The sequence below is a fragment of the Saccopteryx leptura genome, chromosome 6 (assembly GCF_036850995.1).
Source record: "Saccopteryx leptura isolate mSacLep1 chromosome 6, mSacLep1_pri_phased_curated, whole genome shotgun sequence".
Taxonomy (NCBI): domain Eukaryota; kingdom Metazoa; phylum Chordata; class Mammalia; order Chiroptera; family Emballonuridae; genus Saccopteryx; species Saccopteryx leptura.
Window position 1 is genome coordinate 21,024,832 of NC_089508.1, and position 12,502 is coordinate 21,037,333.

Here is a 12,502-nt window from a genome sequence, read left to right on the forward strand (position 1 = left end):
CAGAGCCATTCCAGCGCCTGGGGCAGAGGCCAAGGAGCCATCCCCAGCGCCCGGGCCATCTTTGCTCCAATGGAGCCTCGGCTGCAGGAGGGGAAGAGAGAGACAGAGAGGAAGGAGAGGGGGAGGGGTGGAGAAGCAGATGGGCACCTCTCCTGTGTGCCCTGGCCGGGAATTGAACCCGGGACTTCTGCACGCCAGGCCGACACTCCACCACTGAGCCAGCCGGCCAGGGCCTCTATCGTTTTTTGTTGCTTTCCTGTGACCAGTCAAAAGTGCACCATGACTTTACGGGCACACTGTATTTACTACTCACAGGGGTCCCCAAACTTTTTACACAGGGGGCCAGTTCACTGTCCCTCAGACTGTTGGAGGGCCACCACATACAGTGATCCTCTCACTGACCACCAATGAAAGAGGTGCCCCTTCCAGAAATATGGTGGGGGCCGGATAAATGGCCTCAGGAGGCTGCATGCGGCCCGCGGGCCATAGTTTGGGGATGCCTGCTTCACATAGTCATACAGTAGTTTCCTTATTGTGTGGGAAACTTCCATCCTCTACTCTTCACCATGACTTAGCTGATGTAGCTTTAGCCAAGATATCTCCCCACCCTACTTTGCTGCTGTTGAAAATAAAGATACTGGATACACGATAAAAAGAAAGCATAGCATCCCCAAGTCGCCTTACTCTTCTTGGTCATGAGAAGCATCCTTTCTGCAAAGTCCCAAGTTTCTATGAGAAAAGGGGATTCTTCATAAGTATGTTAGAACATATCTTGTCGCCCAGAACTGATTCAGAATCTTAACAGATCCTTTCATGCTGTGAGGAGCTCGGTTCAGAGCTTGTAGATTTGTTTCAGATTTCGAGGACGGAGGGATCTGAAATGGCAATTTGGTTGTGCTACAGAAGACGGCCGGGCAAGCATTAGATAGGGGAATCCAGAGAGTTTGGAAATCCTAACAGGATTATCAGCCAGAAATCTGACACAGACATGCATCTTTCTTATAGATTTATGGGCCCTATTGGGACAGAGATGCCCCAGTCACAATTTCGGCCACTTTGCCCCACTAACAGTGACTCCCCAGGGATGACTATCTCTGGAAGGAGATAAGAAATTGTGTCAATCCTAAAATCTCCCCTTTTGCATAGTGGACAAGTGTTTGTTCTGCTTCATAAAGCTGCCCAGCCCTCAAGCCTAACGGCTGCCAAATGGTCCCTGCATGGGTGCTTGCCTGCTCCAAATCGATGTAATGCTCACACTGAAGCGTAAATCAGGCCAGACCGTGGACACACTGTGCTAAGTAAAAGAAGCCAGGCACATAGGTCACAGGCTATGATTCCGTTCCTATAAAACATCCAGAATAGGTAAATCCGCAGAGACAGAAAGCAGATTAGCGGTTGCCAGGGGCTATAGGGAGAGGGGGCATGGGGAGTGGGTGTTGAGTCAGTGCAGGGTCTCTCCTGCTCCCCTGGAGCTTCTCTGTTAATATCTGGGACTCTTTCACCATCCACGCAGGAGAAACACGGGAGGCTGGTGGAGTTAACACCCTGGCCTACAGTGAATAAGAGCTGATGGATGAAATCTGCCTTTCATCCCTCCTAGAGCAAGGATCCTTGAGACGCACACCATCTGAATTCACAAGGAGTCGGTGCAGAATCAGCAACCATTTGCTTCTTGCAGCAGCAAACTTTCCCTGCCCGCTTCATTGGCCCTCTGCACCCTGCTGCTCCCTGTAGTCACACCCCCCACTGAGAATTCTCGCACAGGCTCTGCTTTCTGGAGCCCTCAGGCTAAGACATCTTTGACCCTCCCTCTCACTTAGACTCCCCACACAATCCATTACGAAATCCTGTTGGCCTTGCCTTCAACACCAATCCCGGATTCAACCATTTCTCACCACCTTCCCTGCTGTTAAGTTGGTCCAAGCCATTGTCATCTCTTACCTGATTAGCAAACACAGTTGCTAGGGTTATTCTAGTAAAATGGAGATCATTTCAGGCAACTTTATTTTTTGTCTCAATATCCTTCATAGGATGTTTGCATTTAGACTATCTACTGCTCACAAAAATGAGGGGATATTTTATAGCTTCATATTCATTTGGAAATATCCCCTAGTTTTTGTGAGTAGTATATTTAATGCCTCAGAATGGTCTACAAAGTACATGATCTGTTCTATAGTCTCTCTGACCTCATTTCCTACAACCCTCTCAGCCTCAGCCACATTTCTCTTCTTGGTACTTCTTAAAGATACTATGCGTGCTCCTCTCATATACTCGGGGTTTTTGCATTGATCCAGAGTTTTCTCTCCTAAGATATTCAGATATTCAGATGTTGCCTTCTTAGGGAGGCCTTCTCTCTGACCATTTAAAATGCAACTTCCAACATTTCTTCCCTTCCCCTCTCCTCTCTTTAATTTTTATTCATTATACTTATCACCATCTGACATGCTATGTATATGTGTGTGTGTGTGTGTGTGTTTGCTGTTTCCCACTGCTAGCATATAGGATCAATAAGATAATTTCTTATAGATCTCCTAGGCCTAGAATAGTACCTGCATATAAGAGCTGATCAATAAATATTTATTGAAAAAGAGAAAGAAGAATGGTAAGAAAGAAGAAAAACTAACTGCAGTAAAATGCCACTATCTAGAGGTAAGATTTTAGGGTCACCTCCATCTCTGGGCCACGGCTTTGCGCCCAGAAATAACTGCAAAGGGTGTCGAGAAGGAACCGGAGCAGCCACCAAGCCCACGAAAGACCCTGTCCCGGGAGAGCCCCTCACTGAGGCCCTCCACTTTTGGTCCTCCTCATTGTCACGTACAGATCCTTTCGCCAAAGTTAGCCTTCTCGTTTCCCAGCTCACAAAAGATCGAAATAATAAAATGTGGAGTGACGGGAGCTGGCAATAAGAAGAGACCATTTCAGTCCCCTCTCTGGAGTTGAGGAATTATGATAACACTCAGGTGTGGGTAAAATTAAGCTAATGCCTACAAGATGTAAGCCAAAGGCTTCATGTATTCTATAAATACCAAGATCAAGTTTTTGAAAAAAGAAAATTGGGACACAGGGAGCTCTCTCCAGGTGCAAGAGGGGTGTGGGAAGTTCAGTTAAGATGATGAAAAAGTATTTGAGTTTCTGGAATATTCCAATGGTAAAATATTTTAAGTAGAGCTGTAGCAGAAAAATCCAGGGCATATTTACATGTCACTACATGTAAGAAAATGGCATTTATAGGATGGCTTAAAAATCACAAATACCTGGGCCCTGGCCGGTTGGCTCAGCGGTAGAGCGTCGGCCTGGCGTGCAGGGGCCCCGATTCTTGGCCGGGCACATAGGAGAGGTGCCCATTTGCTTCTCCACCCCCCCTTCCTCTCTGTCTCTCTCTTCCCCTCCCGCAGCCGAGGCTCCATTGGAGCAAAGATGACCCGGGCGCTGGGGATGGCTCCTTGGCCTCTGCCCCAGGCGCTAGAGTGGCTCTGGTCATGGCAGAGCGACGCCCCGGAGGGGCAGAGCATTGCCCCTGGTGGGCAGAGCTTCGCCCCTGGTGGGCGTGCCGGGTGGATCCCGGTGGGGCGCGTGCGGGAGTCTGTCTGACTGTCTCTCCCCATTTCCAGCTTCAGAAAAATACAAAAAAAAAAAAAAAAAAAAAAAAATCACAAATACCTGCTCTATCAGTTTAAGGGAAAAATTATTTTGGAAGATTTTGGAACACCCTAGATGTTCTTAAGGATTCAAGAGAAATGAGTCTGATATCTAAAGAGAACCATTTAAAAACCCAACATGTAGCTTTAAACAAACGGGACCATTTTACCCATACTTGAAATTTCCTTCAACGATGTTTTAATTGGAGTAATAAAAAGCAAAATAGTCATTAAGCATACCACCCAGCATCAGTGAAAAAGAAAACAGGGTCAGTATGAAGGATTTAATGTTAGACATGAGGTACTAGACACTTATAAAATCTGTTTTTAAACTATTTTTAAACACATTTAGTGAACTTCTGCATGAAGAGTCTATTTAAGGGTGTGTGTGCGGCATAACAAGGAAATAATGTATTCCAGAGAAAAGAAATATCACATTCAATGCTCAGGAACATTTTATTTATTTAAAAAATATGTCTAGTGTTCTTTGTAATAAAATAGGAAGATTGAGTCAACGTAATACCAAATATACTCTGGTCAAACAAAAAAGCCCAATTATTCTAAAACAGAATTTTTTAAACTTTTTGTGGGGGGGTCAAGGTCACCTCTGGACTCTCTCAGCAGTGCACTAATGTACTTGTATACAAAATTTCACTTCCTCACAGTTTCCTAGGAGGACAGTCATGGACCCCCAGGAAACCCAGGAGCCTCTGGTTAAAACATCTTAATCTGAAATGCAATAAACATACTTTGTACAAGGAAATAGTAACATAATCAAATAGCTTAGTTCAAGTGAACAATTTCTCAGTTCTGGAGGGGGGAAAAAACTATTGATTGATAAATGCAGATAAAATTCACTTGCTAACGGTCCGTTTTCAGTACCCTGAATGCTTTCTCTGTGTACAGTACTAGTTTATCGGAGCTGATATGAAAAACAGACTCCAGGACAGCCGGGCTGTGTTCACACAGGTGAAACAGGTAGACACTGTGGCCCCAGGGGTCCGAGACCAGGCCTGCACGGGCCCCGCTTCTGGGGGGTGGGCCTGACGTTGGGGCTGGGCTCTGAAGCACACCCAGCACCGTGTCTTAACTGCACCCTCCCGCTTGGCCTCGGTCAGTACCTGCCACTGGACACATTCACAGCGGCTAGCCCCAAGAAATCTTTCTGTGCACCAAAGCTGCCCCCACGGACATCAGAACCCACCTTGACCTACATGTAGTGTGTTACAAAGAAGGTAGTAACAAATTTTGTTGCCCCCATCAGTATCTTCGTCTCAAATGAATAAATCAAACCCCATTCACTGTTCAGGCTGGACTTCTTCAAAGCTCTTCAAATGAGCAGTTCCATCTCCTGAACTGGTTTTCAGGAGACCCTGACACCCTTCTCCTCCCCCACCCCAGCCCATGAAACTCGTGATACCCAATTCCTACTGACTCACCATGTAACACAAGCCTTCCCTGAACACCAGTGTAAGTCAAGTTTCCTCTCGCCCCCATCATTACCAAGTACACTCTCAGAACACTTACACAATTATAACCATGTTTATGTGATTTTTTTGATTAATATTTGGCCTCCATGATAGACTATAAGATCCCTGAGAACAGGGACATGCTAGTGCCATTCACCAAACCCAGAGCTTAGAACAGTGTCTGGCATATAGCCAGTGCTTCATTAACGTTTGCAGAATGAAGAAAGTGATAAGCAATCTTGAAGGTACAAGGCCCGTCCCTCTTTGGGGAAATTCCCTATTGTGTGTAATATTAGAAGGATCCAGTTCTTCATCTCCCATTAAAGACACCAAAAATGGGAGAGGGAGATTTCCTCCCTTTCTGCCCCTCCAGCATCTCGGACACAGCGGGTAACACATGCCAGCCAATCAGATGTTCTCATATAGGGTATTTCTCTCCGGCAAGTGAGTCGAAGAGGCAGACTCAGTTGAGAAATTATTGATGGCAGCACCCAGACCACCCAGCAGCCATGGAACTGGGAGCCCAGCTCCACAGACGCCCAGTGGCTGTGGCAGAGGTGCTGTCCATGGAATTGTTCCGACCAGATAGTTGGCTCTGGCTCCAGCTTCCTGTCTGCCCTGGCCCCTGGCTTCTTTTCAAAGCCTGGTTCTACAGTGATTCTGTAAATGACATGTTATTCTTTCAAAATATTTCTTTCCTCCTTAAGCTAGACAAAATGGATTTTCTGTTATTTAACATAAAAAACCTTGGCCCTGGCCGGTTGGCTCAGCGGTAGAGCGTCGGCCTGGCATGCGGGGGACCCGGGTTCGATTCCCGGCCAGGGCACATAGGAGACGCGCCCATTTGCTTCTCCACCCCCACCCCCTCCTTCCTCTCTGTCTCTCTCTTCCCCTCCCGCAGCCAAGGCTCCATTGAAGCAAAGATGGCCCGGGCGCTGGGGATGGCTCCTTGGCCTCTGCTCCAGGCACTAGAGTGGCTCTGGTCGCGGCAGAGCGACGCCCTGGAGGGGCAGAGCATCGCCCCCTGGTGGGCAGAGCATCGCCCCTGGTGGGCGTGCCAGGTGGATCCCGGTCGGGCGCATGCGGGAGTCTGTCTGACTGTCTCTCCTCGTTTCCAGCTTCAGAAAAGTACAAAAAACAAACAAACAAACAAACAAACAAACAAACAAAACTTGACACACACATACACAATAAAAAAACGTTAGAGCCTATAAACATGAGGTGAAGCCACCTTTATAAGACACAAGGTGTCTGGGCTGCACGTAGGTGCTAACACAGAGGGCTTCTCAGGCTGTGACCACTGATTGTGTCTAAAACAACTGGGAAATGTGGAACAGATGTGATTTGGAGATACATGAGTTTATTTTTAGTGGAATACCCACATGGCATGAGATAGCATTGACTCCCACCATGAGAAAGTGATTCCCATTTTCCATTGTCTTTCAATCCTTCTGATACCACCCAGGACACTGTGTTGGATTGGTTTCTCTTTAGTATTTCCTGACCACTTGTGACTCTTCCATTTTTAACAGCGAGAAGGCGCTCAGTACATTCTCAGACAATAGTCTTGAACTAGGATATAACTACATGTGTATTTTCATTGTATTTTGTTTTCCCGTAACCTCCAATGTATGGCAAGTCAAGCAAAATTTCCATTTCTGGCCATGGTTTAACTTTCTAAATTATTTCAGTTGCAGAAGTGAGTCAACTTAAAGAAACTGAGCAAGTAGCAGCACAGGTGCAACAGAGCAAAAATTCTGAAGATGGTGAATGACTGTTTTTATCTTAGAAAACTCTGCGATAGTCCATCAATTAAAGCCACAGGTGTAGAATGCAAATGAGTAAAAACTGAAGTAAAAACCAGAACCCCCAAACCACAACAGCTGCAGCACTTCCTTCAGAAACATTTCTGAGGCACACAAGTGTGTGATGCACAGACCATTGCTCCATGGAAGGGGGGGGGTGGTAAAAGGAACGAAGGCCGTGATTATAGATTGTCACCACCATGAAACTAAAAGCAGGAAGGTTGAGAGGGCAGGCATGATAAGGCAGCAATTTAAGGAAGAATCCACACAAATCCAGAATGGCTGTTAAACCCTATCCTCGCCCCTGGCCCTGCAGAGAAGGGATGGTGGGGTCCAATCATAGCAAATAGCAACACTCTGGGCCAATCTCGTTATCCTTGGTTTTGAGGTAATATGATCTATAATTATAAACCCAATAAATTTAAATTTTTAAAATTTTATTCTGCTTGTCTTATTTAAGTTCTCTTAAACCAGCAGACCTCAATTGAGAGAAGAAATTGTTTTTCAAACTCCCTGTATAGCATAGATAGTAGAATATGCCATGGGACAGTGGTTCTCAACCTGTGGGTCGCGACCCCAGCGGGGTCGCCTAAAGCCATCGGAAAATACATAATGCATATCAGGTATTTACGTTCCGAATCATAACTGTAGCAAAATTACAGTTATGAAGTAGCCACCAAAATTATTTTTTGGTTTGGGGTCACCGCAACATGAGGAACTGTATTGCGGGGTCACGGCATTAGAAAGGTTGAGAACCACTGGGATATGCCATGGGACGAGGGCGGCGAGGGTCGGGATACCAGCTATCCCTCACTGACCACCTCGTTAGAACCAGTTAAAATGAGAGTGTACATACATACCCCTCTGATGGGGGAGAAGTGGAGAAAAAGATTCAGAACCACTGTGCAGTGACAGCCACAAACAATGCAGCTCTCTCCTACCAGCCACCAGACCATGTGACAGGTGTCTGGGTGGTGCAGAAAGAGGCAATCTGTTTACCTTTCAGAACCACCATTTATAGATAGAAGACAAAGCTTAGGAAAAAATTGCTCCCAGCACCATAACAATCTGTCAGTCAGCTAGGCAGTGGTTCTACAGCATCTAGATTCAGAAAAGCAGTTACCACAGAAAACAAGTTATGATAACAAAGATCTAATTTGTTTGAGAGGGAATGACTTCTATAACATAGATATAGTCTTTCTTTTCCTCATTCCTCCCATCATCCTTTCCTTTCTTCTCCCCCTTTTCTTTTCCCTCTAATCTCCTATTTACCAAGTTCTTGCATATTTCTTGGGCCAACCGCCCCCCAAAAAGTTATTTGTGAATTATTGGACATCATTAGTTTTCCATGTTCTTTTCGCAAAGCCTCATGACAATGTGGGGGAGAGGCTCACAGACTGAGACCTACAGTTATATGAGAGCAGTGTGTGTGTGTTTTTTTTTTTTAATTTTTAAATAAAGATTTTATTCATTTTAGAGATGAAAGAGAGAGAGAGAGAGAAAGAAGGGGGGAGGAGCAGGAAGCATCAACTCCCATGTGTGCCTTAAACAGGCAAGCCTAGGGTTTTGAACCAGCAACCTCAGTGTTCCAGGTCGACACTTTATTCACTGCGCCACCACAGGTCAGGCCCTGAGGTGGTCAAAAGCAATGCTGTGGTATTTCAAACCTGGGATCACCACTTAAAAATTATGAGTTATGGAGCAAATTACATCATTTTTGTTATTCCTAACTTTTCGTATTTTTATAAAGTGAGAGTAATAAAATCATGAACTCAATTGGATCTTGTAAGGATTCAGTGGGTAGATTTTATGTAAAGGATCGAGAACAGCAATAAGCACAATATCACAATACAGCTTTACCTATTTGACTTACCTCATAAAGTTTCCTTTAACAAAAGAGTTTTGAAAATCACTTTGCTACTGTTGTAGATGGTCATGGTCATTGTTTAAATTATATACCATTTAACATTACCCCTGCACTGTAACAACTTTCTCTTACTTGTCCAGGAATAACTTCATTCTTCAGAATAGTCCCCCTCAATTGCTTTTAAGGTCCAGCTCCCCTAGCTTCTGTCCTTATCCCAATCTTAGCCTTTGTGAATCAGTGGATGCCCTCTTTAGCACCACAGACATCCGAAAGCACCTGACTAAACATTCTGTTTTACCCATAAGAAAACGTGGGTCCTCTTAAGTACATTCACCTAATTTCACAGTTAGTGAGGGGGGAGTGAAGAGAATGCAGGTTTCCTGACTCCTCCTCAATTGATCTTTCTCTGACTCTCTCCTTTCTCCTTCTCATTTGGTGAAATTAACAGCACGACTCCAAGTGTCCTTCCACTGTTCCTCTTCAATGAGCTGGAATTTTGCCTTTTAAAGGAGTCTCTGAATAAGTGATATCTCTGGCCTTCTATATTTTCACAATGAATAATGAGATGAGCATATTCATTCATTCATTTAAGCTTTCTCTCTCTCTTTTTTTTTTTTTAAACATCAAGGCAGTTCCCAGGTAATGACAGGACTCTGCTAACGGAGCCCATGTCCTATTTGGGTAGGCATGCAAAGAAATAACATGCCTTACATGTTACAGAAAAGCATGCCACATGTCAGGGCTAGGATAGGGTTCACACTCAGAATTCTGCGGGGGGGAGGGGGGCGTAGATCACCCATCCTAGGGGTCATGGATCAGGAGAGGCTTCCGGAAGGAATTGACCTCTAATTTGGATGTTGAAGTAGGCATTGGCCAGGGGAAGACAGGGCACCAGCTGCTTTAACCAGGAGGGGCAGAACGTGAGAAGGAAGGCAAAGACGGTTCTGAGAGCAGAAAGCTTTGAGGGAAGTGCCGGTGGTTCTGATCAGTGAGAGCGGGAAGTCAGAGAGATTAGGAGCCGCGAGGTTTCAGGGAAAGACTGGGCTAGACCACAAAGGGTCTTGTAGGTTGTACAAAAGAGTTGCATCTTGGAGGCCAGGGGGAGTCAAGGCAGACATTCAGTCAGGAGTAGAGAACATATTTTATGCTTTTTGGAGCATGGAAAATAAGGCAGTATTTGGAGGGTATTGCACTAAGTAATCCGGGGAGATAGAGACTGAGGTATCTCGAAGCACTGAATTACATACCCGTACAGAAATATTAATCACCTAGCCAACATTCATCCCTGTTTAATGTCCCTGTGAGCTAAATTCCTGAGAAAATCTTGAAGTGCAATTTCATCACTGCCTTTCATCTATCTACATTAATAACTTGCACTTTCTCACTGGAATCCGGTTTAATGAGCTGAGTTTGTTTTACTATTTTTTTCTTTCTGTTCTATTTTTAACCACTCAAGAAAACCCTTTGTCCCTCGGTTCTGTCTGCAATTATCCTTTCAATGGTCATTGATTCAAATCTCTGAAATTGAAAAGATTCAATAACAGTTGATATAAAACATTGTATTAATTTCAGGTGTACAACATAGTGATTAGACACTTAAATAACTTATGAAGTGATCACCCCCAACAAGGCTAGTAACGATCTGACAATTTTTGGTAACATTTTATATGGAGATAAAATGTATTTTTATGAAATTTTATCGCTTAATTCCTCCACCGTGCCTATCTCAAAGGAGATTTTTGGATCCACATTTGAAGAAATCAACTCAGATACCTCACACAGTCACCTTCATAGAAAATGTAAAGGGTATATTTTAAAAATAGCCCCTGATTAAACTTTTGTCAACTGTTTGATGAAACAGTAGACCAGCTAAAATAATTTCCCATCTAGAAAGACTAAAAGGAGAAATACACTTTTTTTGCAACTTTTAAATTACCCAATATGAGAGCGAAAAGGCAGTTTGAATTGCTATTAGTCTTACTAATATGCGAGATGAAACTAGGACTCAGCCTGGGTGAGGGGCTGGAAAAATAAAGAATAGCTCTTTAGAAAGAACAGCTCTCACTTTCATCTTATACCAAAGTTTTGTTACCTTTTCCTGTGTTATTAACAACTACAGTGCCAGCAATTCCAAGTTGCTGGGATTCAGTTTTTATTCATTGTGCACAGGTGCGCGCGCGCGCGCGCGCACACACACACACACACACACACACACACACACACACACACACACACACACACACACACACACACACGCGGCCTATTCTCAAGTTTTTTGTACATCCCTCCACCGTTCCAGCTGCCCTTGGCCTCTGGGACCTACCCTCTCCTCTCCCAGGTACTCACAGAGTCTGCGTATTGGGCGGCAGCTGGGGGATGCGGTGGATACCCTTGCAGGTGACTCGGAAGTTTTCCTCCTGGTGGCACTCGCAGGGCGGAGAAAGGCACCCTTTTCCCCCTGTGCTCCTGGGCAGGGAGAGGAGCAGCACCAACTGCAGTAGGGACAACGGCCTCATTTTGCACAAGTCCAAGACTATTTCTTCATCTTCCACTATCGTCTCATTCTCAGCCCTCTGCGCTTCAGGTTCCCCAGGCGAGAGGGAGGGGTGGGAGAAGAGAGGACTCGCTGGCGTTGTGACCTCAGCACCCAAGAGGAGGCTGGAGAGGGGAAAGAAGAGGCCCTCAAGTGCTCGGTTTCCCTAGGCAACTCTCCGCGCAAACAAGCCTATTATTGGCTTTACTTTTCCAGCCCGGAGCCACGCTGCCCGCTCCGTCTGTTCCCTGACGCTTAACACCCGTCCCAGCTATTCCCACCCTTTTTTTCCAACCAGGCCCACGTGTTGCTCTTTCCAAAGCTAGTTTAGAAGTCCCCTCCTTTCCTTGCCTCTCAATCCCACGGGCCCCCTTTCCCCGTGGGTAGATTCCTAGAAGCGCTGCCCGCCAGGATCCCGCCGCCCCTTCCTGCACGCACTCTCTATCCAAAGAGAGTCCCCGCGGAATGGACCGTCCAGGGCACATGGAGGTCAAGCTCCCGAAGGCCCAAGGAGGCTCTGTGGCTGCTGGCCTGAGGTGTGGCTGAAGCCTGGGTGCAGCATCCTGAGCGGTCCTCACTGCTTCCCAACTTCAGCGCAAACCCAGACCGCTTTGCGCAGAAATCGCAGCGAGGAGCCCCCTGGCGGCGTCCCACTCACACTACAGCGGGCAGACTCAGCAGACGGGTCGGGAACGGGGCTCTGGGGCCACCTGCTGGGGAGAACTGGAGATGGCGAGAACAGCTCCGGCGTTGCAGGGAACTCGGCACCCAGCTATGCGATGTGGATTTGAAGCCTGTAGGTAAAATCTGGTCTGCCTAAGAATTTTATGGAGCCATATACTGCTCTCTTTTCCCCAAAAGATGGGAAGATAAAGAATACTTAAGTAGTACACTATCATCTACTCATCATTCTTCAGACCGTAGCCAAAAAATAATAATAGTTTAAAATGTAAATCGAATTGTGCCCAACTTCCCAATGAAAGCCTTCCATTGCTTAACTAATTCTTTTTGGGATCAAAAGAACATCAGTTCCTCACGCACTGTATGATTGCATTTATATGAATTTCTGGGACAGGAGGGGAGAATTATGATAATGGAAGTCAGAATAATGATTAGAGGAGATTGATTAGAAAAAGACAGGACTCATCAGGGATGGAAATGCTCTATATTGTAAATGAACTGGAGATAAG

At 45.6% G+C, this 12,502-nt stretch overlaps 1 protein-coding gene across 1 annotated transcript in view; it reads right to left on the bottom strand.

Moving 5' to 3' along the window:
- The window catches only part of TSHR (thyroid stimulating hormone receptor), a 114,993-nt gene extending 103,104 nt beyond the window's left edge, over positions 1-11,889 (bottom strand). Inside the window, exons 1-2 of the mRNA XM_066388558.1 lie at positions 11,751-11,889; positions 11,126-11,437 (exon numbers count right to left, since the gene is read on the bottom strand). Coding sequence (XP_066244655.1) covers positions 11,126-11,437; positions 11,751-11,797 — 359 coding nt within the window. The 5' untranslated portion in view covers positions 11,798-11,889. The remainder of the gene's footprint in view (positions 1-11,125; positions 11,438-11,750) is intronic.
- Between the last annotated feature and the right edge of the window lie 613 nt (positions 11,890-12,502).